Genomic DNA, 27,978 nt, shown 5'->3' on the forward strand with positions numbered 1-27,978 from the left:
CTCTACCACTTGAGCCACAGTGCCACTTCCGGCTTTTTTCTTTTTGATTATGTGGTGCTGAGGAATCGAACTCAGGGCCTCAGGCATACAAGGTAAGCACTCTACCACTGAGCCACCTTCCCAGCCCCTTAAGTGAATTTTCTAATTGAGTTTAATACTTTCTGTTTTCAATATTTGTATTTCAGATAAAAAATAAACATACTGAAAAATTCATGTTTTCTTACGCTTTTACTCCAAAAACTATTACCCATAGTTTCTTTCTTTGACTCGTCAGCTCCCTCAACCAAGCCTTCAAATGTAATAATTAGCAAGTTTACAGTGTAGCTTATTTCCAGCATGCATTCATTTCACTATCATATCGTTAATTTCTTCTTTTATGTATTTGCTATAGGTGAAGTCCTGGGCTTTGAAAATCTCGTCTTTAGTATTTTTGAATTTGTCCATGCCCTACTAGAAAATAGCAAATTCAAAAGCACTGTTAAGAAAGCCTTGCCTGAGTTGATTTACTATATTATCCTGTACATGCAGATCACTGAGGAGCAGGTAAGTAGTATTTGGGAGACAGTTATTAACTGATATTTGGAAAGACCAGCTTCATGAATTTCTGGTCTTGGTCAAGTAAACACTTGATTTCTATAAGATAGACTATAAGAGAGTCCTGCATGTGAAGTTTCTAAGAAAGCTTTGGCATCATTTTATTGCCACATCTTTGGCGTTTAATCAACTCCTATGTTCAGTAGTTGTGCTTTCAGAACATTGTTTTTCTTTTATTTTCTTTTTTCTCTTTTATTATTATTTTTAAATAGTTGTACAAAAGGGTTTCAAGGTTAGGATTATGAGTACAATACATCCTATCAGTGTCGCTCCTTCCAACATTCTTCCCGCTTTTCCAAATCCAGCCATACTCTCAAGTTACATAGTTCAGCTTGTTATATAAGGTACACCGAATGTAATGACTGTATTTGCCTGACCTTCCTCTCTTCATTTGTCTGCTCCCTCCTCTTGCCTCCATCCCCATGACAACATGTTTCAACTTCCTGGTATTTATTTTGTTAAACTAGAACAGTTTTTTTTCTAGTAGGAAAGTCTCTGTAAGACTATTACCCAGTGATCCTAGCATCTAAGAGAACTTATTCCTTCCCTATAAATAGTGAAATGTAGTGATTAGATTATTAACTTGGCTGGTGGGTCATTAAAACCAGAAGAGAGCAATCAAGAATAAGACAATGCCGCTCATGTAAGTTGGGGGTGGGGGAGTGGGCGGGGGAAGACCAACCATTTCAGTCTGTATCCAAGTGACCCTGCAGGACTGCTCTGCATAGCAACAGTCCTGGACAGTAGAGCCACCTTGCTTTCATTAGTCTTAGTTAACAAGTAAAGAGTACCAATGAAATAAGCAGTCCAGAAAGTAGGGTACCAGATGTTTTCTCCTAATTAGACCTAATCTTGCTTATTTTCTTGAAGAATACTTACCCTAGAGGGGACAAGGGTAACCTCATGAAATCTGGCATTCCCTTGTTTTCAGTATACCAAGAACACTTAAGCAAATACGTGAAGTTATACAAGTTTGAACTTCTCTAAGCCTGCTTGTCCAAAGAGGGCTTTTGTTCTACCCTGGCTACTGATTAAGGTCTCTTCCACATACAACAAAAAGAAACAGCTTTTGAGGCTGGAATTTTGTTCAGGATAAAATGTTGACAATCTTCCATGTCTTTTGATGAAAAACAATAACAGGTTGGTGGCCTTAGATCTAACTCCATCAATCTTTTCAGATTAAAGTATGGACTGCCAACCCTCAACAGTTTGTAGAAGATGAGGACGATGATACTTTCTCCTACACTGTTAGGATTGCAGCTCAAGACCTGTTGTTGGTAAGATATTTTAGCCCAGTAATCCTCTGTCCCTTGAGGGTTTTCTCTGCCTAGACATCTAACCCAGGTGGCCAGCGCTGTTATTTCACTCTTGGAGATCCAAGAGAACTCTCAGGTCTAATCTAAGACTCAGAAATTGCAAGTTCTGGTTCTGACTTACAAGTAAATATTAGGTTTTCAGAATTGTGTAGAAGATAAAGTGTTTAATGACTAAGGGTAGTTGAGTCAGGAATACTTGGATTTAATCCTTCCCTCAATGAGACTATTGTACAAATCTTAAAAAAGACTGCTGAGAGATGAACATACGAACATCTGCTCATGTTTTCTTTGGCTCCTCTGCCTAGTGCCTAGTGTTGTCTTTAGGCTGGAATGCTATGAAGAAACTGCCAGTTGCTTCCTGTTGGGTAGGAGGTTTGTTGGTGGATCACTCTTGGTTATCATTTAGTTTTTCTAAGATACCTGTGAAAGATTAGAAGGACTAACTATAAGAGCTGGGGACTAGCCCAGTGCGGGAGCAGTGTGCATAAATAAAGCTGTGGGTTCCATCCCCAACATCGCAAAGAAATGATTACTCTAGTTTTCAATGAGCAAAATAGCCTTATTTTTTCATGCTTAAGTTCCAAAAGATCAGTATCTGCCCTGTTGTTATCCAAAGCTGACTGTCATTTTTACTTACATTCTGTTTAACGCAGCCGAAGGGGGCAATTAATTATCTTAGTGCCTAGGCGCTGTGGAGACCTTCACAGTTCAGTGCATAATGAAGAATTTGAACCATTCACTTGGTAACAGTCCTGACGAATGCAGCTTATGTAAAATACATTTACTATGCACATTTTTCTTCTCTCACTAGGCTGTGGCCACGGATTTTCAGAATGAGAGTGCAGTGGCCCTGGCTGCTGCTGGCACTCGGCATTTACAAGAAGCAGAACAAACCAAAACCAGTGGTGCTGAGCACTGGTAAGAGTGCGCGACATGGTGACGGAAGACGTCACATCCGAGGCACACAAACCCATCCTTTGCTCTCAAGCCGCTCTTCCTAACCCTAAAGTAATTGGTTAAAATGCTGTCATTTTACCCTCTTTCAAAGGAAGGGCTTTTATTTTGTTTCTAAGCAGAAAAATCTCTTGTTACTCAATTTCTGTTTTCAGTACAATTTACTAACAGTGTTTAGATTGGAGAGTAGATAAATGGCCCTTGGTGGATATGTTGTGCTGGAATGCCCTTTTCGGAATCTTCTCCAAACTACTTACCGTGTTTGGCGGTGTGGTTTGTTTTACCAGCTGTGGTGTCCCTTTTGCAGGTGGAAGATCCATGAGGCCTGCATGCTCGCCCTAGGCTCAGTGAAGTCCATCATCACGGACAGTGTGAAGAACGGCAGGATCCAGTTCGACATGCATGGCTTCCTGACCAATGTCATCCTTACAGACCTCAACCTCTCTGGTAGGTTTTAGTGCCTGTCAAGATTCTAGAAGAACTTTAGCAAAGAATTTTAAATTTTTGTTCGAAATCAGTATTTCAAAAGACCCAGTATGTATTAATACTTCCTATAATTAAAAAGCTTTTCTTGGGGTTGGAGGCGTGGCTCAGGTAGTAGAGCACCAGCCAGTGAGCAAAAGCATCAGATACCAAATTCAAGTCCAAGGACAAAAAAAAACCCTTTCTGTACCAGCCATTCTCAAACACTTTGGACTATACCCTTTGTAGCCTTAAAACTTAACAAAAATGAGTCCTTGCCTTGCATGCGTGAGGCCCTGGATTTGATTCCTCAGCACCACATAAGCAGAAAAAAACCAGAAGTGGCACTGTGTCTTCAAGTGGTAAGGCCCTAGCCTTGAGCCAAAGAGCTGACGGACAGCACCCAGAGTTCAGCCTCCACAACCGACAAAAAAAAAACTTAACAAAAATCCCAAGGAAGTCCGGGCGTCAGTGGCCCACACCTGTCATCCTAGCTACTCAGGAGGCTGAGATCTGAGGACCACGGTTCAAAGCCATCCTGGGCAGGAAATACCATGAGACTCCTATCTCCAATAAATCACTAGAAAACTGGAAGTGGTGCTGTAGCTTAAGTGGTAGAGTGCTTGCCTTGAGCTGAAGAGCTGAGGGACAGCCCACAGGCCCAGAGTTCATGCCCCACAACCAACCAAAAAAAACCCCAAGGAGATTTGTGAGTGCGCGCACAACACTTTGTGTGTGTGTATGTGTGTGTGCATGCGCACTCACAAGCGTGTGCATGCTCATGGTGGTACTAAGGCTTGAATTCAGGGCCTCAAGCTCTTGCTGATCTTTTTTTGCGCAAGGTTGGCACTCCTAACACTTGAGCTACATTCCATTTCTAGCATTTTGCTGGTTTATTGAAGATAGTCTAGGATTTGTCTGCCTTGGCAGCCACTGGTCGCAAGTCCTAAAACGATTTTTTTTTGGGGGGTCCGGTTTTGGGGCCTGAACTCTGGGCCTGGGTGCTGTCCCTCAGCTTTTCAGCTCAAGGCTAGCGCTCTACCACTTGAGCCACAGCACCACTTCTGGCTTTTTTCTTTTTGCTTATGTGGTGCTGAGGAATCTAACCCAGGGCCTCAGGCATGCAAGGCAAGCGCTCTACCACTGAGCCACCTTCCCAGCCCCCAAAAAGATTTTTTATGTGTATTTTATTTATCATTATTTAACATACTAAAATTGAAAACTCAGTTCTTTAAAATAGGAAAATTGTGGCTTACTTATATCCATTAATGTCAGAGCCACAATGTCATGTCACATCACATCATGTCATAGGAGAATTCCACTCTATATTTGTGAAAGAAGAGAGTGAAAAGACAGATAATGTTTTAACATTGCTATAATAGAATGTTAACTCAACTGGCCAGCCACTGGTGACTCACTCTTGTCCTAACTACTTGGGAAGAGATCATGAAGCCCTGAGTTCAAACTCCAGTATCACAAACCTCCCCCAAAAGAGGTGTTTTGGGGTTTTTTTGGTTTTTTTTTTGTGGTCATGGGGCTTGAACTCTGGGCTTGGGCATTGTCCCTCAGCTCTTTAGCTCAAGGCAAGCACTCTACTGCTTGAGCTACAGTGCCACTTCCGGTTTTCTGGTGGTTTATGGGAGACAAGAGTCTCACAGTCTTTCCTGCCTGGGCTGGCTTTGAACCATGATCCTCAGATCTCAGCCTCCTGAGTAGCTAGGATTACAGGCATGAGCCACCAGTGCCCAGCTTCAAAAAGAGGTTTTTATAAGGGTTTCTAGGAGTTCTTGGACCATACTTTGACTAATACTGCTCTGTTTTGCTAACGTATTAATGTAGTTAGGGTTTATTCAACAGTTCTGGTCAACTAATTGTTTTTGTAACGAAGTTAAGACCTATGACATCATGATCAGGGAAGGTGCCCAGTGGTAGAGTAGTTGCCATGCATGAGGCCCTGGGTTTGATTCCTTAGCACCACATAAGCAAAAAAAGCCGAAAGTGATGTTGTGACTCAAGTGTAGAACTCTAGCCTTGAGCTGAAGAGCTAAGGGACAGCACCCAGACCCTGAGTTCAGGCTCCACAACCCACCAAAAAAAAAAAAGACCTATGCCATCTGAGTAAGTTTTGTCTCCTCATGTGGCTTATAATTAGCAGCAGAGAGTAGTCATTCTTATACCAATAGCTGGAATATCAAAGCATATAACATGTAAGAAAGCTGAATACAAAGAGTTATAGTGGCTCAGAGTTAAGATTACTTCAGACTAAGAGAGGAGAATATACTGGTTTATAATATAACCAAAACACCGAGCTGGTAAAGCAAGATAATAGTAGAGTGATCTTAGCCTTAAATGCCATGAGAACTAAGATAAGTATTGTTTTGATTCGTATTGGTTGTTTTGTTTTGCTAGTATTGAGGTTTGAACTGAGGGCTTTACACCTGCTAGTCAGGGGCCTTACCATTTGAGCCATGCTCCCAGTCCTTTTTTGCCAGTTCTGGGGCTTCAACTCTGGACCTCGGTGCTGTCCCTGAGCTTCTTTTGCTCCAGGTGAGTGCTGTACCACTTGAGTCACAGCACCACTTCCAGCTGTTTTGAGTAGTTAATTGGAGATAAGACCTCACAGAATTTCCTGCCTGGGCTGGCTTCAAACCACAGTCTTCAGATTTCTGCCTCCTGAGTAGCTAAGATTACAGGCATGAGCTACCAGCACCCAGCTTCCCCGTTCTTTTTTGCTTCATTTTCAGACAGGATCTCATTTTTGTCCAAAATGAGCCTTAGACCACATCCTCCTATCAGTGCCTCCCACATAGCTAGAATTAACCATGCCTGGCTTATTGGTTAAGACTGAATCTCATGGGTTGACATCAAATGTTCCTGATCTGCACCTCCTAAGCAGCTGAGATTATAGATGTGAACTACCACATCCAGCCTAAGGTGATCTCTGGGTACTGGCAGAACTGTAGTTAATATTCCAGTAAAGGCAAAAATGTAGGAAGAAAAGTAGCAGTGTAGATGTTTACAAGGCGATATAAAGAATAGTGAGGGCGGGGATGGAACTGGGATAGTAAAGTCTTAGCCTTTCAGTATTCTAGATCTCATGCCTACAGTAAAATTGATTCTGTACACATATTTGCTTCTTTTCTGTGAAATACTTTTCTTCCCAAATAAGTTAGGTATATGGCATAGCATTCAGTTATTTGTGAACATTTGAGGAGTGAAGTTGGCGAGGGAGTGAGGGGAAGGCAGGCATGTAATGGAACTTTGCACTGTCCAACCTGTAATTGTTCACTTTCTCCCAGTGTCTCCTTTCCTCTTGGGTCGAGCACTTTGGGCTGCCAGTCGCTTCACTGTTGCTATGTCCCCTGAACTGATCCAGCAGTTCCTGCAGGCGACAGTTAGTGGTCTTCATGAGTCACAACCACCATCAGTTCGAATTTCTGCTGTGCGAGCCATCTGGGGGTGAGTATGCTGCCCTAGGGTAGTAAGAATTGCTTTAAGAAAAAAGGACTCAGGTCTGTATCTCAAACTATGATTGTCCAGTCTATTAAGTTGCTTGGAAATTTCTGCTGAAGATCTTCAAAATGAGGGTTGTGAACAGGGGGGCTGCAGCTGTACAGGTAACATGGCTTTTGTAAGGATGTCCTCCTACTCCCTGTTGTTTTTCATTCTTGAGTGAAAAAGCTCAGAGATGGTGCCTAGGCCCTGAGTTCAAGCCCAAAAGTACCAGCACCAAAAGAACCAAAAGTAATAATGCTAATTTTTTTAATGGTACTAGGGTTTGAATTCCAGGCTTCATACTTGTTAGGCAGTAACATCTCTAGCCCTGTTTTAAGGAATGTCTTACGATCCAAACTTAAGCATTACCAGTACAAATTCATCTTCCACCTGCCTTCCCTGTCTTCTTATCATTTGAGGCATTTTAAGATACTGTGCTTATTGTATTTATCTCTTTAGAAAGCACTGAGGAGCTGCAATTTATACATCACTGTGTTAAGAGATAAACTACAGTGTTGTGCCTTAAGTGACAGAGCGCCTGCCTAGCAAGTTGTGAGGCCCTGAGTTCAAACTTCAGAGCACCAAAAATAACTTTTTCAGAAAGCTCTGAAGCCTTTCTAAATGGCAAGCTCTAGTTACAACATGACTGATACAAGTTTTTCTGGTCTGTAGGACAGCTATCAGTATCTGTATTGATTTTGACCTTGTGAAACTTAATTTTATTTATATGTATTACTTCTTGCTATATTTTTAAAAAAAAGGAAGATCCTTTGTGACAAGTTTCATGTAAGATTAAAAGCAATTTCCAACTAAATAACAAAAAAAATCATTAAAACCTATGGACAAGGGTAGAACCAGGGAAATAACATTTGTCTACTATCTATTGGCATTTTGTTTGTTTTGTTTGGTGCCAGTTCTGGAGCTAGAACTCAGAGCCTGGGCACTATCTCTGAGCTTCTTTTTCCTCAAGGCAAGTTCTCTACCATTTGAGCCACAGCTGTACTTCCAGCTTTTTTGGTACTGTGGTTTACAGGAGACACAGTTCTCACAAACGTTCCTGCCTGGGCTGGCTTCAAATCACAATCCTCAGATCTCAGCCTCCTGACTGGCTAGGGTTGCAGGGGTGAGCCACCAATGCCCAGCTTTGTGTTGTGGTTTTATAGAAATAGTCAAATTTGCAAACTGAGAAGTGAATGTGAAAATACTTAGGTAAAATAAACACATTACTTTGTATGTTGTTTTAGATGGATAAGCAGTATGTGGTGAGCATACCTAATTATTTTAATTTTCTCTAGGGAGATTAGTATACAAAACCTTTCATTCCTTGCTGCATATTTTAAATGTTTATTTATGGCCATGTGCCAGTGACTCACCTCTAATCCTAGCTACTCAGAAGGCTGAGATCATTGTGGAGCTTTGACAGCTAACATAAATGACTATAAGACACTTAAAAGGAACAAAAATAATAACTTAAAAACTAATTCTTGGGTCCTGTGAACGCCTTATTTCAGTACTGAGGTCTTAGAACTTAGATGCAATGTTTTTGTTGCTTTTTAACTTGACTGTCACACTAAAGGAAAAGCAAAGTTGAGATTTAGGCAATTCGTTTGTAACATGGCAAGCAGCATCCAGTAAATACTTGGTGGAGGTAAATATAATTCAACTGTGTGTAAAGAACTTTGAACCTGCTGGGCACTGGTGGTTCACGCAGCTCACGCCTGTAAATCTAGCTACTCAGGAGGTTGAGAACTTAAGATTGGAGTTCGAAGCCATCCTGGGCAGTAGAGTCCGTGAGATTTTTATCTCCAATAAAATACTCAGAAAAAACCAGAAGTGGCACAATAGCTCAAGTGGTAGAGCTAGCCTTGAGCACAAAGAAGCTCAGGGACAGTGCCCAAGCCCTGAGTTCAAGCCCCAGGACCAGGGATAAAAAAACAAACAAAAAGAAGAACTTTGAACCCTACAGATGAATACTAATTTCGTGTAATGTTTACATACTTAAATTTATTTTGAGATGCAAAAAAAAAAATGCAGTTACGAAAATTATATATCATGGGGCTGGGAAGGTGGCTCAGTGGTAGAGCGCTTGCCTTGCATGCCTGAGGCCCTGGGTTTGATTCCTCAGCACCACATAAGCAAAAAGAAAAAAGCCAGAAGTGGCGCTGTGGTTCAAGTGGTAGAGCGCTAGCCTTGAGCTGAAGAGCTGAGGGACAGCACCCAGGCCCAGAGTTCAGGCCCCACGACCAGACCAAAAAAAAAAAAATAGTTGTATGAGATACTTTACCAGTATTTTGTAAAATAGTGGAAATATACATCTAAATCTTAGGACTACCTAAAGCAGCAACTAGTCTGAAGAATCATGAAATATCTAATTTAATATCTTAATTTGGATGGATTGTTTGCTTCAACACAGGGAGAAGGATGAAATTTTAAAGAAAATAGGAGCCAGCACTGATGGCTCACATCTGTAATCCTAGCTACTCAGGAGTCTGAGATCAGAGCATTGGTTTGAAGCCAGTCTAGGCAAGAAAGTCCATGAGACTCTTATCTCCAATTAACCACCAAAAAGCCAGAAGTGGAGCTGTGGCTCAAGTGGCACAGCACTAGTGTTGAGCAGAAAAGCTCAGGGACAGCACCCAGACTCTGAGTTCAAACCCAAGTATCCACACATAAACACACACAAAGAATAGAAGATGACTGTGAATATAACTTAGTAGTATGGCACATAGTTAGTGCATAGGAAACCCTGGGGTTTAATCACTAGCACTGCTTGTGAATAATTTTTGCTTCTCTCTCTCTCTAGTTATTGTGATCAACTGAAAGTCTCAGAAAGCACCCATGTGCTTCAGCCCTTCCTCCCCAGCATCCTTGATGGCCTAATTCATCTCGCAGCCCAGTTCAGCTCAGAGGTCCTCAACCTCGTTATGGAGACCCTGTGCATCGTTTGTACTGTAGACCCAGAATTCACAGCAAACATGGAAAGCAAAATCTGCCCCTTTACCATCGCCATTTTCCTCAAGTACAGTAATGGTATGCTTAAGAAAGGATGATTGGTACTGATGAACTTAGGTGACTGGTCTTAAGCATTATACGCAGAGATAGGACTTTCAGTTAGCAAAGGAGAAAGTTGGACTATAGTTAGAGCAGTATTAAAAAGTAGAATAAGGACTAAGTGGGAAAGATCTTGAATAAAAGGCCAATAAGCAAGAAGTAGAATCCAAAATTCTGACATAGAGTAGGAAATTAAGTAAATAAATGAAAAGCCTGGTAGAAGAAGAGGCCGGTCTGGAACTATAATTTAGAAAAGAAAATACTGGCACCTCAGGCTATAACTCAGAGGTAGAGCACTTGCTTAGCATGTACCAAGCCCTGGGTTTGATCTACAGCACTAAAAATAAGAAACATTCAGGGTCTGGGAAGGTGGCTCAGTGGTAGAGTGCTTGCCTTACATGCATGAGGCCCTGGGTTCTATTCCTCAACACCACATAAGCAGAAAAAGCCGGAAGTGGCATTGTTGCTTAAGTGGCAGAGAGTGCTAGCCTTGAGCTGAAGAGCTGAGGGACAGCACCCAGGCCCAGAGTTCAGGCACCACGACTGAAAAAAAAAAAAGAAATATTCAGAACTTGATGAACAAAGTTAATCATCAGATTGATTGATTGATTGTTCTGTTTGCAATGCCAGAAGTAACCCAGGGCATTACACGTTAAGCAAGCTATATCCACAGCCTTTGGGTTGTTTGGGTTTTGTTTTGTTTTGTTTTTTTGAGACATACCTCACAAACCTCTACCTTAACCTCTTGATGTGGAGGTTATAGCCATGTGTCAACCACACCTGACACAAATTTTTTTATTTTTTATTATTATAAAAGGTTACAGTTATATAAACATAAATGTTTTTATATTGATTAAAAATATGTCTATAAAATGAAATACTGCCTGGCGCTGGTGGTTCACACCTATAATCCTAACTAGTCAAGAAGCTGAGATCTGAGGATCATGGTTCAAAGCCAGCCCAGGCAGGAGAAGCTGTGAAACTCTCATCTCCAATAAACTACCAGAAAACCAGAAGTGGCACTGTGGCTCAAGTGGTAGAGCACTAGCCTTGAGCTGAATATCTGAGGGACAGCACTCAGGCCCAGAGTTCAGGCCCCATGACCACCCCCCCCCAAAAAAAAAATGAAGTACTGTGCAGCTGTTAAAAAACAAGCTTTATGTTAAGCAAAAACCATGCAAATTGTTTACATTATAAAGATAGTGTGGTTGAGTATGGTGTGTCAAGCCTATAATCCTAGCTGCTTGGAAGGCAGAGATGGAATATCAAAGTTCAAGGCCACGCTGGACATAAAAGTTCACAAGACTCAACTGGTACTGGTGACTAGATACTCAGAAGGCTGAGTGAGATCTGAGGATCAAGATGCAAAGCCAGCCCAGACAAGTCGGAGAGAATCTTACCTCTAGTTAGAAAACCAAAAGCCAAGAGCAGACATATGGTGCAAATGGAAGAGCTCCAGCTTTCAACAAAAAAGCTAGCAAGAGGCCCTGAGTTCAAGACCCAGTACAGACAATAAAAACAAGCCAAAAGACCCTGTATTACTCAATGGCTGGGTACAGTGTGACGTGCCTGTCGTTCCATACTTCAAGAGATACACAGTGACTGGGGGCAGTGGAGTGCACCTGTTCTCCCAGCAACAAAGTAAGGCACTAATAGGATTGTGGTCCAGGCCAACATGACATAATCCTATCCTGAAACTAACTCGGCACCAAAGGGACAGGCAAAGCATGTCAAGTGATAGACCATCTGCTTAGCAAACACAAGACCTTGAGTTCAAATCTCAGTACTGTGGGGAAAAAAAAAAACAACTGAATAGAAGATGATCTTTACAAAAACATCCAGAAGATATGATAGCAAGCTTTGGTTTTAGAAAAGGGTATTTATAGAGAAAATACATCTAGATGCTAAGGGACTAAGGTAGTTATCTCTAGGTGGTAGCATGACAGGTATGGAGTTTTTTTTTTCTTCCTTTAGTACTTTTCTCCATTTTATGTTATGGATATATCTATTCATACTTTATTACTAGACAAATATTAAGAGTGTTTGTTGTAAATGCTGAAGCTCAAAGCAGTAGGAATCACTTTAGGATAAGGAACATGTTCACTTGATTTTCTTTTCACTTTTTAAAAATACATCCTGCCAGCAAGGCGCCAGTGGCTCACGCCTATAATCCTAGCTACTCAGGAGGCTGAGATCTGAGAATCGAGGTTCAAAGCCAGCCCGGGCAGGAAAGTCTGTGAGACTCTTATCTCCAATAAACCACTAGAAAACTGGAAGTGGTCCTGTGGCTCAAGCGGTAGAGCGGTCGCCTTGAGCTGAAGAACGCAGGGACAGCGCCCAAGCCCAGAGTTCAAGCCCCACGACCGACCCTCCTCCCCCCCCAACACCCCCCCCAAAAAAATACATCCTGCTGGGTGCTGGTGGCTTTCACCTGGAGTCCTAGCTATTCATGAGGCTGAGGTCTGAGGATGATGGTTCAAAGCCAGCTCAGGCAGGAAAGTCCATGAAACTCTTACCTCCAAGAAACCACCAGAAAACTGGAAGTGGTGCTATGGCCTGAAGTGGAAGATAGCTAGCCTTGAGTGAAAAGGCTCAGGAACCATGTCTAGGCCCTGAGTTTAAGCCCCACAACTGACCCCTCTATCTGTCCTCCCCCCGAAAAAAAAATACATCCTAAGAGCTTTCCACATTGCATGTTTGGATGTATCATTCTTTTCAGTCATCCACAGTATTCGATAAAATGGCTGCATCATAATCTATCCATTCTGTTAATAGATTGTTTCCATTTTTTTTCCTATTACAAACAATGCTGCAGTGATTTTTAGCATTACACTACATATATTTTTGCATGCTGTATAAACAAGGACTTTATATTGTATAAAGAAGGTCAACATAAAGTTTCATATCTTAGCCAGGCATGGTAACACATGCCTATAATCTCTGTACTCTCAAGGCTGAGGCAGGCAGCTTGAGAACTGAGACCAGCCATTGTGCTCCTCTTGTAGCCTGGGATGACAGGCGTGCCCAGTGCCCAGCCACTGGCTACATAATGAGACCCTATCTCAAAATATGCATACGCAGCAAAGGTCCATTTCTTCAGCAGGGTCTGCTTTTGTGACAGTTCTTTCTGTCATGGCTACCTACTAAGAGTTATGTTTGAATAGTTTTCATGTCAACAGGGCTATATAGCAGCAAACAACACAAAAAATTTATCCCAGAAAAAAGGCTAAATTTTGTTTCAGGGATAACCTCATGACGTCATTGCCATAAAGAGAATATGAGTGTTGTTAGATCTCCCCTGTTCTGCAGATTGTTCATGTGGCTGGCCCCTTTTGAATGTGTGAAAAGTAATCAGCGCGGTAGTTCTTACCTAGGACAAAACAAACATGAGGGCTGGGAAGGTGGCCCAGGGGTAGAGCGCTTGCCTTGCATGCATGAGGCCCTGGGTTTGATTCCTCAGCACCACATAAGCAGAAAAAGAAAAAGAAAAAAAAAACAGAAGTGGCGCTGTGGCTCAAGTGGTAGAGCGCTAGCCTTGAGCTGAAGAGCTGAGGGACAGCGCCCAGGCCCAGAGTTCAGGCCCCTAGACCGGACCAAAATAAACAAACAAAAAAAAAACCTCTCAAAAACAAACATGATTAAAGCCGAGGTAGATGAGTGGGCTGAGGGGCTCAAGTCGCCTTCTCCACTGCAGATCCTGTCGTTGCCTCACTGGCTCAAGACATCTTCAAGGAGCTGTCTCAGATCGAAGCTTGTCAAGGCCCCATGCAGATGCGGCTCATTCCCACCCTCGTCAGCATCATGCAGGCCCCAGCAGACAAGATTCCTGCGGGGCTGTGTGCGGTGAGTGGCTGCCAGGCCTGTTGTATGAAAGAGAGTGGTCTGCAAGTGCCACCACGGATCCTACCTGCCTGACTGGAAGCCAGGAAAGCCATTGGTGTTCCCATAAGGAGGCCAAGAGCTCTGTCTACCAGTTGTTCCTTTTCTCTGGGTTGCTATGTTATATCCACTCAGTAAGCCTCTTGGTTATTGGACATCTTTTCCTCCAGAGACAGTTCTGACTCTTCTTTCTTCTCCAGACAGCCATTGATATCCTGACTACAGTAGTACGGAATACAAAACCTCCCCTTTCCCAGCTTCTCATCTGTCAAGCGTTCCCTGCCGTGGCACAGTGCACCCTTCACACAGACGATAACGCCACCATGCAGGTATCTGAGACACAGAGGCCAGGCAGAAAATAGCTCCCAGCCAGTAACAGTGAGTTCCTGCCTCCAGTTCCTGAGGCATAGCCCTCGGAGAATAACATTTACCTTTCCAGGCTGAGGGCCTCCTGACAACTGTCATCATCTGCCTTCCCCCACCCCCACTGCTAATTTTGCTTGTCACCTCTGTCTCCCCAGAATGGTGGAGAGTGCTTGCGGGCCTATGTGTCAGTGACACTGGAACAGGTAGCCCAGTGGCATGACGAACAAGGTCACAACGGACTGTGGTATGTGATGCAAGTGGTGAGCCAGCTTCTAGACCCCCGTACCTCAGAGTTCACCGCAGCCTTTGTGGGCCGCCTCGTCTCCACCCTTATCTCCAAGGCAGGACGGGAGCTTGGGGAAAATCTGGACCAGATTCTTCGTGCCATCCTCAGTAAGATGCAGCAGGCAGAGACCCTCAGTGTCATGCAGGTAAGGACAGTGGAGAGTTGGCCTTTCCCAGCCATGCTTCATGATAGAAATGTAAATGATCGTGTAGACCCTGAGTTGTTTTACGCTTGTACAGTCCTTCTGAAAAGTTAAATAAAATGGGTCTGTTCTGGCCTAGTAAATATGGACAAGGAAGTCTGTTTGCCTGTCCTGTGAATGATCTCTATGGTGCATTGACTATTTCTTGCCTGACAGGCCATTTCATCTTGCCTCCTGTGCCTTAGAAATCAGTTTCTCTGAGGCAAGTGTCCATTTTGTTCTCTCGTAGTCTCTGATCATGGTATTTGCACATCTGGTGCACACTCAGCTAGAACCTCTCTTGGAGTTCCTGTGTAGCCTCCCTGGACCTACTGGTAAACCTGCCCTGGAGTTTGTGATGGCTGAGTGGACAAGCCGACAACACCTGTTCTATGGACAGTATGAAGGCAAAGTTAGGTAGAGCCATCTTTCTTCTCTGAGCACTCTGCTGCTACTCACATTTCTTCCCTCCCTGCCTTAACACCATTGATTTGTTTGTTTGTTTGTTTGTTTATACTAACCTGCCCTTCATAGTTCCCTTTGCCCTCTTTCTTACTAACCTGCATATTTGAATGGCTGCCATCTTGAAATTCCCCCAAAATGACCAACATAGTAGACGTGTATGTTTGGTATCTACCCTCCAGAAACCTGCCTCTGCAACACACCTCACCAGCTAAGTAACTACTGCTAGTGGTGAATCTAGGCCTTCCCAGCCTGCCTTCTAATGTGCTAGCCTAGACATTTATTCCCCGAGGCCTGTGCAGTGCATATAGCCGTGGTGATGCTTGCCTTCTCTATCTTTGTTCATGAAGAACAGCTCTCATTAGACCACTTCATGAATTCTGAATCCCATTTTCAACTGAACTCTGTTGTCCTTAATTAATTGTGGACAAAATGTTCACTATCAGAGAAATGGCATAATGGCTGATATCCTTGGACGGGTGGTTATTTGACCTTTTCTACCTCTTGCCAGCTCGGTGGCGCTGTGTAAACTGCTCCAGCATGGCATCAATGCAGATGACAAACGGCTACAGGATATCCGTGTGAAGGGAGAAGAAATCTACAACATGGATGAGGGCATCCGTACCCGCTCAAAGTCAACCAAAAGTAGGTGATGCTGCTGTCCCGCCAATCCCCTCTGTAGGAGCTAAGAACGCCTGGGTGAGGGGGCAGGAGTGCACTGCAGTCTGTGTTCAGACCTAATCGGTAGTAGTATTTTGTTGTAGAAGCAGCAAGAAACCATAGGCCAATAATGGCTCAGACTGTAGGGATCCTTCCTGTGCTTGATCATTGGCAAGAGGAGTGTTGGGTAGCATTAGCTCCATTCTGGGGCTTTGACTCATATAGTCTACATTCTTCATTATCAGGTTAGATGTGGCCTGTGACTTCAGTTAATCATAGATACAGATGCTGTCTGTTGTTGTTGTTGTTGTTGTTGTTATAAATGTGATGTATGCAGAGGAGCTGCTGTGTTTTAACTATGAGCATGAAGTTAGTTGCCTGTGCTGTCCTGCAGACTACAAGCATTAGGGACTAGATTACTATGCTCTTAGCTTCATGGCTTCTTTTTTTTTCTCTTGTCAGCTGTGGGGCTTGAACTCTGGGCCTGGGCACTGTCCGTTGGGTCTTCAGCTCAAGGCTAGCTCTCAGATCTCAGCCTCCTGAGTAGCTAAGATTATAGCCATGAGCCACCAGCTCCTGGCTCATGGCTTCATTATTGATAAGAATTTGTCTCCTATAACCTCTTCTCTCTCCCAACACTTGAACTATTACTAATTTCAAGCAGAATAAAGTCATTTAAATCATTCTTTGGTGGCTGAGAAGAGCCAGGGATGATGAGCTGCATGGTGAGTGGCTCTGCCAGGATGGAAATGCTGCCAGGATGGACCCAGTGACAGTCTGACTTGAAGGCTTTTCCTTCCTTCCCAGACCCAGAGCGCTGGACAAACATTCCTTTGCTGGTCAAGATCCTGAAGCTGATTATCAACGAGCTGTCCAACGTCATGGAGGCGAATGCGGCTCGCCAAGCTACCCCTGCAGAGTGGAATCAAGGTGCGGAGACCTGGGATACTCAGAGCCTGGCAGATCAAGTTATAAATTGTCCAATTACCAATTTGGTTTGTGTAGTCACTAATGTAAAAAGAAAAAGAAAAGTAGTTTATTGAATGGCCTCTATGGCTGGCACTTTGTCACCAGAGGCTGGGGGTGGAGAGGGAAATGCATGACTGCTCTGCTTTTCATCTCCAAGTAGATGACTCCAATGATATGTGGGAGGACCAGGAGGAGGAAGAGGAGGAAGAAGAGGATGGTTTAGCTGGCCAGCTTTTATCTGACATTCTTGCTACAAGTAAATATGGTAAGCAGTTTGAGAAACAGACAGCCATGGTAAATACCTTTTCTGTGCATGCTGGGACTGAGAGTGGGGTGCCCAGGAAAGGGGAGATGTAGACCTACAAGGGAAGTTGTTGGACTGTTTCCACTCAGGTGGGATCCTGGACCTCGGTCCTGACCCACCTGTTTTGGCTGCATCTAACAGAGGAGGATTACTACGAAGATGATGAGGAAGATGACCCTGATGCTCTGAAGGATCCTCTCTATCAGATTGACCTGCAGGTGAGTGAATGCATTAAGAGGAGAGGTCTTACAAGGGACATTGTCCAGCATGGAAGCAGGATATAGGCTAAAATCTATTCAGCATTCTTGACTTCACTGGGAGCCTCGGGGCACTTCCTGCCTTGCTGGGTGTGGAGGGGTTAGGGCAGGAGAGAGCTGGAACTTTTTATATGGATTTTCTACCACTGTGGTAATCCGGTATCTTGGACCACATAGTGAAGGTCCCCAGGGTAAAATAGGAGATTGAGCAATAGAAACAGTTAATGTTTTGGTTCCCTTTGGAATTTGTCCTTGGCTTGTACTTAAATTCCATCCAGGGAAGTAAATGCTGATCCCTTAGGAAGCTGGCATCTGGTGGTCCATACTCCACCACACCTGGCTGAGCCCAGATTGGTGGTGGCTCTTACTCCACCACACCAGGCTGAGCCGGGAACCCTCAGTGATGCCACTTTCTTCCACAGGCCTATCTCACAGACTTCCTCTGCCAGTTTGCTCAGCAGCCCTGCTACGTAATGTTCTCGGGCCACCTTAATGACAACGAGAGGCGGGTTCTACAGACCATTGGCATCTAAAGGGGGTGTCTTCCCACCTGTGCTTCCCCTTTGGGCCCAACCATGGACCATTCTGCAGTCCTCTGACCAAGAGATGCTCTTCCCAGCCTAGAGTGGCTTTCTGGAGTGACGTTGACCAACTCCCGAGACCATGATCACCAGTGCTGGCACTTAGGAATGACAGAACAAAGGACATTTCTCAGCATCCCTGTGAAGATCCCCAATTTCTGGAACCTTCTTTCTCCCCATCTCTATTCCTAGTGTTTTCTGCTGGTCAGTCCAGAAACATCTATACCCAAAAGGATTATGGGTTCATGGATTATTTTGCCCCACCCCAGGAGCACAGGAAATCACGACCATTTTTATCCTAAAACATACTGTCTACTTTCATAGGACATCTGATATAATCAGATGAGAATTCCCTCCAGAGATCATCGTGCTGTCTGCCCTCAACCACTCATCAGTGGCCTGGGTTCTCAGTGGGAACAAGTGAGCGCAGCACCATGCTCAGCCCTTTCCAGTGCCCGCCTTCCTGTCCTGCAACACTAAGACTCTTCTGTCAAAGGAAGTTATCTTGGTTCCGCTTCATTGCATGACAGAGCCTTCCCCCAGGCTGTTCCTATATATACCTGCATACACAAAACAAGCCAGACAGATGGCGATTTGTTTTTCCTTTTTTAGAAAAATGGAAAAAGAAAAAAATGAAGTTTTTAAAAATCCACCTGACCTAACTATATTTAATAGCCTCTCATATGTTACCACAGAATCTGGTATTCAGAGGCTGTCCCCTGACCCTCAATGAGCCTCTAAAGTGGTTAAGTTGTAGCCCTCAAATTTGCAACCTGTATTTTTCTAGGACAGTAAAGTAATCTTTACAAATGAATTTAGTCTGCATGGTATAAGGTATCTTAATACCTCTGCCTTTGATTGCCTTTAGAAATAAAGTAAAATAGAGGAGGAAAAAGGACTGGGTAGTGCCTGTTTAGGCTTTCTAAATGCAATCTGGCAAACTTAGCTCAAAGTAATTCTTGTTGGATTGATGTTCCATCAGATATGCTTAAGGAGCCTAGGGCTGTAGCTGAGTGGAGGATGCCTGCCTAGCCTGTGCAGGACCCTGGCTTGAATCCCCAGCACTACCAAGAAAAGTTGTAAGGGTGCTGTCACATCTCTCAATTAGGTTTAGCCTGTTACCGGTTCCTTAAAACCTAACTAGGAATTAAAAAAAAAAAAAAAGTGAGAGGAAAGTAAAACCACCTTATTCACATGTAGTGGCCCATTTTTAATAGCCACAGATTTTTTCTTTAGCATAGTGGTGTTACAGGAAGGAATGGCATGGGAAGTAGACTTGGATCTGTTAAGGAGAGGGTCTCACTGTGGGGTGTTTACTCTGTAGAACTTTGTGGGAGCCTGAGGGTTTTATAGCTGGAAATGACTTCATGCCACTAGATGTCCCTACTGTTCGGTCTCCATGGTAAGTTGGAAGTGGTTCAGTTAATAATGTTCACATGTGGATATCTTCCCAGCTGACTGCAGCCAGCCAGATCCTGAAGCTAATACTTCCTCTGTCCCAGATGTTTAGGAGTGACTGAGAGAAAACGATGGCAGATCTGGCCAAGTGGAACCCAGAAAAAAAAAAACAGTGTGATGCTTCACTCCATAGTTGACCTCAAGGCAGTACCAGTTGGGTTTGGTGCTAAAGGCAGTAGTCTGTTCACAAGGCTAAGTTGGCCATGATCCTGGCATAAAAGAATGGTCTCATACCAGCATCACTGAACTAAGTTTGACAAGTCTTGGGGCTTCAGCAGAACAATATGTGTACTCTTTTTGAGCCTGTTAATTGAGACATATTGTCCATGTCTATGACCAGAAGTGGTCCTGAGTCCCTTAGCAATGCTCTTCTCTTCCTGCTCTTGTTACGCTTTTTTTCTTTTTCTCTGTGCTGGCCATGGGGCTTGGACCTAGGTGCTGTCCCTGAGCATTTGTGCTCAAGGCTAGTGCTCTATCACTTGAGCCATATGACTTCCAGCTTTTTGGTAGTTAATTGGACATGAGTCTTATAGACTCCTGTTCAAGCTGGCTTAGAATCATAATCCTCACATCTCAGCCCATCTGATGAAGGGCTCACACACTGAAAAAAGAAGCTATGAAAGAAATGGTACTAGATAAGAGAGGAGTGCGGACCACCAAACTTTAGATAACAGGAAGCTTCTGGGAAGTGGCAAGATCCAAATCTCCACAAGCTGTGAAAATGCACAGAATGTAAAGGTAAAAGAAGGCTGGGGACGGGGTGGGGCGGGGTAATCACCTAGTTTGTACGAAGTGCAGAGTTCAGTCGTGTAAACCACAAATCATGAAAGTGTGAGCTGGTCTCAGTAGAAGAAGGTTGGCAATAGAGCATTATGGCAGGTTGGGGAAATGGAAGGTTCTATAGTGTTGCGTGCCAGTGATGACACCAGGAGGGTAGTGTGGCCCTGGGCTGGGAGATCAGAAACAGGTTGAGATAGAACAGAAGACCTCACCCTCTGATTACCATGAACTTAGTGACCTGGTTGCTGTGTTCCTTTGTGGTGCTCAAGTAGAGGGAAGAGGGTCCTTAGGCACTGGTGGCTCAGCCTGTAAATCCTAGCTACTCAGAAGGCTGAGATCTGAGGATTGTGATTCAAAGCCAACCCACGCAGCAAAGTCCGAGAGACTCTTATCTCCAACAGAATGCCAAAAAAGCTGGAAGTGGAGCTGTGGCTCAAGTAAATACAATGCTAACCTTGAGCACAAAAACTCAGGGACTGTGCCCACGTGCTGAGTTCAAGCTTAGGACTAGCACCAAACAAAATAATGGCCTTGACAGATCAGTGCTCATCAAAAAAAAGGTAGCCAAGATCTAAATTGTGTCATGCGGGGCTTGGGGGGGTGGGGGAGGAAGTATCAGAGCATGCTGATCTGGGACACTACTTTTGAAATGTAAAGGGTAGGCCAGTGAAGGACATACTGTACTTTTTAACCCCAGCCAGTCAGACTTACTTCTAATCGTAGATTGTGAGATGGATTTCTGGCCATTCTGTTTTCCTGTCCATTTCTGGGAAGTTCACACCTGCTGGCTATGGAAAGTTAATGTTAGATGTTGGAAAGTATCGGGCCTTTCTCAAGGAGTGAGTTTAATTAGGGATCAGAAATCAATAGTGCAACAAAAGGGAGTGCTACGAGAAGTAAATGCCATGTTCAATGTAGAAACCACGTGGGGTTACATGGAGAAAGATGGCCTTGGAACAGAACACTTGCAAAGAAGGGCTGACTACCCCCCCCCCAGCTAAGACCTCAGGAGCACTGAAGTGCCAACAACTGCTAAATACCCATACTTGAATGACCTCAGGCCAAAATGGCCTTTTGTTACCACATTTTACAGCTTGAGACAGATGTCAGACTGCAGTCCACCAGCTTGTATTTACTGCCAGGTCTGCGGCTTGCCTCTCCGATGCATTTGCCATGCAGATGAGGGTGGAGAAGCATGTTGCAAAGGAAAAAAAAAAAGTCTTGAAGAAAAAATCATGAAGCAACTAGATTTTGGAAGCTTATAAGCACATTAAAAATATTTTTAAAAAATGGACGTTAATTGTGGCTTGATGGTAGAGCACTTCACTAGCATTCATGAGACCCTGGCTTCCCCCAGCACCACCACCTCAAAAAATGTATTAGAATGTATGGTTCCTGGGAGACCAAGCTGGAAGTAGAGGACATGTGAGAGAAGAGGTGAAGGGTCCTGAAGGGCCTGTTTCCACCAGAGAATAGGAGAGCGCCTATGAGTTTGCAGCAGAGAAGTGACATGGACATGGGTTCTGGTACCAGGCCAGAGGTGACTGGGACTTAGCACCTGGGCTGGAGGGGAGGGCAGTGGGAGCCAGGAAAATTGTGGTACCAGTTCAAATGGGAGAACCAGCAGCCTAGACTACACTTGTGACTAGAAGAGGTGCATGTGTTCATGAGATGTGGACAGGTATGGTTAAGGGAGGAGTGTTTGCCAGCTATGGAATAAATTGTTTTACAGAAGTACAATGAGGGGGCTGGGAAGGTGGCTCCATGGTGGAGCGCTTGCCTTGCATGCATGAGGCCCTGAGTTCCATTCCTCAGCACCACATAAGCAGAAAAAGCCAGAAGTGGCACTATAGCTCAAGTGGTAGAACACTGGCCTTGAGCTGAAGAGCTGAGGGACAGCGCCCAGGCCCAGAGTTCAAGCCCCACGACCAACAAAAAAAAAAAGTGCAATGAGTTTTTCCCGGGGAATGACTTGCCCAACCAGGCGCTGGGCATCAGAAGGGTCATAGAGAGAGATTGTCACAGTGATTGGAACTGTGACAATGGTATTGCACCAGGATTGCAGTCACAGTCACAACACAGCCTACCGTAATTGTAAATAGAATTCCAAGCTGTGAAGTGGTTGTCTTCCCTGACAGTGCTGGTCAGCAGCCATCTCTGATGAGAATTCTGGCTTTCCAATTTTGACTTTTTACAGGGTAGCATTACTGCTGGTTTCCTAAAATTGCAAGTTAGAACTAAGTTCTCTTTACCTGTGTGGAATATATGATTTTGTGGCAGACAAGGAAGAAAAACAATGAGGGGCCTGACCAGAAGGCCCAGGAAGTCCACTCAATCCAGACTTGTTACGCCTTCATGGCTGGAAAGGGAGAGCTTCAAGCCTTGGTTTTCTCATCTGCCAAATGGTGACTGATGAGGCCCTCGCTGGCTCGTGGCTGGCATTGATGCTGACTTAAGGGGTTCCCTCCCCCCGCCTCCCACCCCCAGGGAAGGGGGCTACATTTGGCTCAGCCTCTGACTCTGTGTTTGAGTGTGACTTCGTTGCTTCACAGATGCTGATAATGCTAAATCAGGGTTTGCATGAGCTTTTGGGAGGACAGCTCTGTGAGGCAGGGACTGCAGCCCTGTCTGGTGACACAGAGAAACAGATGATGTCTCAGCTCTGCCTGCCCCTTGCTAAGGTGTCTTGCTGTGATTTTTCTGTGTGACATATTGGTTGGGGGGAGGGGCGGTTCCCCCAGACAAGTAGGCAGAGAAGTCCGTGGCCTATGTGTGGTTTGTCCCTGCCCTGGTCCTGGCAGAGCTTATGGTCATGAGGGAGCTTTCTAGGAAGAAGGTTGCATGGAGTCAGCCTGGATCACACAGGCCCACACAGCTAGCTTTGCAGGCTGGTGAGCATAGATGCTGAACTGAATAGACAGTGGACTGGCACCTGGAGACCTGGGCCTCTTGTGATGCTGGAAGGGGGCATAAGTCATAGTAACAACAAATGGAATCCCTCCCCCAGTAGGATAGATCTGGCCCCATCTGTTTCAACTGAAAACGATTACTTCCACACTTGATGGTTGCAAATTCATTTCCTTTACCAACTCCTTCCTCATCCCTGACCCAGAGGTTCACTAGAAAGGTCACAGGCCCAGGCCAGGCTGTCAGATGACGGAATGGACCAGTGCCTCTGCTAGCTCACTCTCAGGAATTCCAGTGGGTTTGGCAGAACTGCAATTCATTTCCACATGAGAAAACTAAACCAGAGGATTCACCAAGCTCACTGAACCAGGAAATGGCAGAGCAGGCCCTGTTCTTATTTAGTGGTTCAGAATGTGGGCTCTGGGCCAGGCACTGGTGGCTCACGCCTGTAATCCTAGCTACTCAGGAGGCTGAGGTCTGAGGACCATGGTTCAAAGCCAGCCTGGGCAGGAAAGACCATGAGACTCCTATCTCCAATAAACCACCAGAAAACCAGAAGTGGCACTGTAGCTCAAGTGGTAGAGCGCTCGCCTTGAGCTGAAGAGCGCAGGGACAGTGCCCAAACCTAGAGTACAAGCCCTATGACCGACAAAACAAAAAACAACCCAGAATATGGGCTCTGGAGCCAGCCTGGGTTCAAATCCTGATTCTACCACTTAACCAACTTGGTGATTGTGGTACTTACATATTCTTCTACTTTTTAATCCACAGAGCAAGTACATGAGTATCTCTTTCATGGAGTGATCGTGAGGATTCAAGTGAACACAAAACCAGTGCAATGAAAGCTCATAATGAGTATTCATTTTAGTTGTTGATCTAGTTGCAAATGGAATGGAATTCTCACAGCTAAACCTGCCTTGTTGGTATTGCCAAGGAAGACCTCAAGTGTTTTGTAGATTCACCAGTTCCCGCTTGTGCATGTAGCTAGAAACAGACCCCCCCCACACCCAGGGTGGAAAAGGCTCCCCAATCGTCTTAAGCCCTTTCCAGGAGTAGGAGTGGGGACAGACAGGGAAGAGCTGTAAACAGAGCCTTCCTCTCTCTCACCCGCAGATCTCAAAATAACTTGTCTGCTCCCACCCTGCCCAGCTGGCAGAGCTGTGGGCTGAGTAAGGTGCCATTTAAAGACAACCTAGCCCTCCCCATCTCCGGCCCTCCCCCATCTTCCCCACCCCCTGGGTCAGGCCCCTGAGGCCAGATCTTGGCAGCCTGCAACTGCTCCCATAGCCACCAGGATGTGCCTGAGAAGGGGCTCACTCACGTAGGCCACCCAAATGGACCAGGCCAGCCCCTCTGTGGATGGTAGGGAGGGTGACCTCACTGCCCTTCATCTATCCTTCACCCCTCAGGTGCCTCCTGTAAAGGACAAGCTCAGAAGACGTCTTTAACAGCGAGAAAGATTAGACACCAAAGATATTTGTGGGTTGTGGGGCAGTCGGAGCAAAGAGACCTGGGTTCCTTCCATCCCCCGCTCAACCAGGAGACCTTGGCCACGTTCCTGGTAGTCTCCTGAGCCTAGTCTTCCAGCTGTGGACCTCAAGGGTAATCTGCTCAAGGCTCTCTGCGGAGGGTGAGACCATCACAGCTAATGCTGCAGGGTCCTGTGGAGAGAAGGAAGGCGTAGTTACCTGGGTGCAGGGCTGGGTTGGCGGAGGTCAGGCCAGGTGGAGGAGGGCAGGTAGTCTGGGGCACTCTTGTGGAGAGGGCACTGACTGACCAGAAGCAGGAATTAGGAAGAGAGATTTAAAAAAAAATCGGAGTGGCTCAGCTGAAGCCACCACAGCCAGGCAGAAAGAATACAGAGGCCTCTGTAGCCTGGCAAGCACGGGTGAGGAATTGCCAAGCCCCCCCCCCTCCGCCCCCATCCTGGAAGATCAGCCCCCCTCCCCCCCACACCCCAGGTCCTGGAAGATCAAGAAGGTCTCAAGACTAGGGGCCAGTTGTCAGGCTCTGCAAGTAGGTGGTGCATGGAAAGGATTGGAGACACCCTGGATTGGTCATGCACCCCAGAAAACTCAGATCATGGCCCAGGATCCCAGCCAAGTCACAGGCAGGTCACAGCTCTCCCCTCCTCCCAGCTTCCCCCACCCCAGACATGGTGCCTACCTTCCCATGCCATGCAGACTTCTGCTAAGAAAAGGTTGGGCACCAATGGTCCTGGGTATGTTTGTTTTTAATATTCCAGACCTGGCCATAAGCAGTTCAGATATTTAAAGATGGTCTTGGGGATCCCAATGGCCTGGGCTTTGAAGCCACAAAAGCCCAATTTCCCAGGTGTGAGACCAGGGAGAATTAACTTCTTGCACCTCAGGGCACAAGGGGATGAACTCATTTGTCTATCTTCTCCTGATGATCCTATTCCAGGCACCCTGGGCGGGTCCTCCTGCTGGCCACACCCATGCTTTGTCCCATGCTTTGTCTCATCTGATAGGAGATTACTCTCTGTCCCCCTTCTTTTCCATGAAAGGATCTCTTCTCTAGGACCTGAGACACTATCTTGGTGAGAAGAAATATACCTTTATGCCCCACTTGGAGATTTATAGGATCCCTACAGACCCCAATCTCTTCTACAATCTCTTCCACTTCTCTCATTGTCCCTGCCTTATCCCTTTCCTTGGTGTCTCTTGGGACTCAAGTCCATTACAGTAACATAACTAGCTCATCCCAACTCCTCATTACTAGGCTCCAGCATCCCCTGCTAAGACCTGCCAGTTCTCCTCTCCATCTCCACCCCAGGCCCTCCCTCACCCTTTGACCCAAACTAAGCATTTCTTATCCATGGGTTGAAATTTTCTCCTAGGATTTTGCAGCTAGAAATTATCAATGGGGTTGGTGGGAGTTGGGTGTCATTGTGAGCCAGGAACATAACCTTTGAGGAATATTGGGGGGAAAAGGGAGAAAAGCAGAAAAATAACTAGAAAGGGACTTTCAGGAAGCATGTGGTTTGTAGGGTTTGTTTTTGTTTGGTGGTTTCTCTCTCTCTTTCTCTTTCTATCTCTTTCTCTGTCTCTCTCTCCCTCACAACCTCCCTCCCTCTTCCTCTTTCTCTCCCTCCTTCCTTCCTTCCCTCTGTCCCTCCCCCCTTCCACTCTTTTGGTGGTAATAAAGTTTGAACTCAGCCTAAATGCTTGCTAGGTCAGTATTAACTGCTTGTGCCATGACTCCTTCCCTGCTTCTTGCTGGTTACTTTAGAGATGGAGTCTAGTGGACTTTTCTATCTGGGCTAGCCTTGAATGGTGATCCTTCTTCTGATCTCAGCTTCCTGAGTAGCTAGAATTATAGGGATGAGCTACTGGCACCCTAACTTCATTTTATTTTTCTAAAAGACTAGAGGTTTCTTTTTCCTAGGAAAAAGAAGCTAGTGAGAAGAAACTAAAGATACCAAAGAGAAAAGACACTGCAGAGACAGACCAGATGGGGTCAAGGGCACCCAGGAAAGCATCACCTTAGACAGGAGACAGATCTTCACCTGAGGGCTGGTCCACCTACAATGACTGAGCACCTACAGCCAGCACTGGGTGACACAGTGAACACACCCACGGGTTCTGTGCTCATGGAGCTTGTGGTGTAGGAAAGAGACAGATGGCACTGGGCAGGCTGTAGGTAGCAGTGAACAGAGAGGCGTGCCTGACAGTTCCTGGCTTGGGCATTTATGGCCATGTCCTGTGTGAGTGTGCACTCCTGCTGGCCCATCAGCTTGCAGCAACTGTCCAGGGCCCAGGCAGGAGCTTCCCACCCCCCTTATTTCAGCTTTCCTGGATGGCTGCTCCTCTTTCTGCCTTCCTTTCCTAAATTCTTTATATACTGTTAGGTTGTGTGTGTGTGTGTGTGTTGGGGCTTGAACTCAGAGCATTAGCATTTTTACTCAAGGCTGGTGCTGTACCACTTGAGCCACACTTCTATTTTCAGCTGGGGGAGGGCAGTTAATTGGAGAGGAGAGTTTCCTGGACTTTCCTGCCCAGGCTGACTTATGTAAGCCTTGATGCTCAGATCTCAGCTCCTGAGCAGCTAGGGTGACAGGCATGAGCCACCTGCTGGGTTGCCTCACCTCAGAACACCAGAAAAGCTGTCTGCTGTTGGAAGTGGGATCCAGGCTGAGCTGGAAGACTTAGGTCTTCCCCTACCACTACCGTCTACTGGCTATTACTTCCTTGAGCAAAGTCCCTTAACCTTCTTGAGTCCTAGCTTCTGGGAATAATGCTTGCCAATCTGGTTTAGCTTATGGAGTGGAAAGATGGCGACAAGGTTGAGGCCCAGGTGTGAAAGTACCTTGTAAGTGGCCTGAAACGCGAAGGTGGCCGTGGCTGTTGCTGATCTCAGCACCTAGGCATGGTGGGGGCGCGGGGCACGGGCACTGCACGCGAGTGTGTAACAGGACTGATGAACGTCCTCCGCCCTGCACCCCTGTGCCCCCCGTTCGCCACCCGGGCCTCCCCGGTGCTCGGGTGGCCGGCTTGCTTCGTGAACAAACGGGGTCTTACTGTGGAGCGTTCCCACTGGGGAAAGACCCCCCCATCCCCGGGGCGGGGCGGCCCGCCCGGGCTGCTGCCGGGCCGGGCGCGGAGCCGCCGCCGGCGGGGGAAGGGTCCGTTTCGGGGAGCCGTGCAGCTGCCAGGGGCCAGGCCTGCGGCCACCGCTGCGGACAAAGCGGCTCTGAGCCGCCTCTCAATGGGCGCCTGTGTTCCAGGACGGGGGGGGCGGGGCGGCTCCCGGCCTCTCTGCCCTCCCCCCTTCCCCCCACAGGGCGTCCCAGGCTGGACACTGGGGCGGAGGAGGTCCCGCCTCGCGCGCCCGCGGGGGAGGCCCAGCCCCGCCCGCCCCTCCAGGGTTGGCCCACGTGCTGGACGTTCGGATCGGGGCTTCAGGGACCCAGGATAATGATTGGGCCCCGGGGGCACGGCCAGGCCTCCCGGCCGCAGCAGCCCGCCGTGCCCAGGGTGGCGCGGACGCCAGCCC

At 46.0% G+C, this 27,978-nt stretch overlaps 2 protein-coding genes across 2 annotated transcripts in view; both read left to right on the top strand.

Moving 5' to 3' along the window:
• Positions 1 to 19,478, top strand: part of Ipo9 (importin 9) — a 40,303-nt gene extending 20,825 nt beyond the window's left edge. The window contains 15 exon segments of the mRNA XM_013017493.1: positions 275 to 543; positions 1,773 to 1,871; positions 2,722 to 2,828; positions 3,172 to 3,311; positions 6,626 to 6,785; positions 9,625 to 9,851; positions 13,567 to 13,715; positions 13,952 to 14,080; positions 14,273 to 14,548; positions 14,835 to 15,001; positions 15,558 to 15,691; positions 16,514 to 16,636; positions 16,836 to 16,940; positions 17,121 to 17,197; positions 17,659 to 19,478. Coding sequence (XP_012872947.1) covers positions 275 to 543; positions 1,773 to 1,871; positions 2,722 to 2,828; positions 3,172 to 3,311; positions 6,626 to 6,785; positions 9,625 to 9,851; positions 13,567 to 13,715; positions 13,952 to 14,080; positions 14,273 to 14,548; positions 14,835 to 15,001; positions 15,558 to 15,691; positions 16,514 to 16,636; positions 16,836 to 16,940; positions 17,121 to 17,197; positions 17,659 to 17,769 — 2,273 coding nt within the window. The 3' untranslated portion in view covers positions 17,770 to 19,478.
• A 7,873-nt stretch (positions 19,479 to 27,351) lies between these two features.
• Positions 27,352 to 27,978, top strand: part of Shisa4 (shisa family member 4) — a 3,861-nt gene continuing 3,234 nt past the window's right edge. The window contains exon 1 of the mRNA XM_013017310.1: positions 27,352 to 27,702. Within this exon, the coding sequence (XP_012872764.1) occupies positions 27,352 to 27,702 (351 nt within the window). The remainder of the gene's footprint in view (positions 27,703 to 27,978) is intronic.

The sequence above is a fragment of the Dipodomys ordii genome, unplaced genomic scaffold (assembly GCF_000151885.1).
Source record: "Dipodomys ordii isolate 6190 unplaced genomic scaffold, Dord_2.0 Scaffold35, whole genome shotgun sequence".
Taxonomy (NCBI): Eukaryota; Metazoa; Chordata; class Mammalia; order Rodentia; family Heteromyidae; genus Dipodomys; species Dipodomys ordii.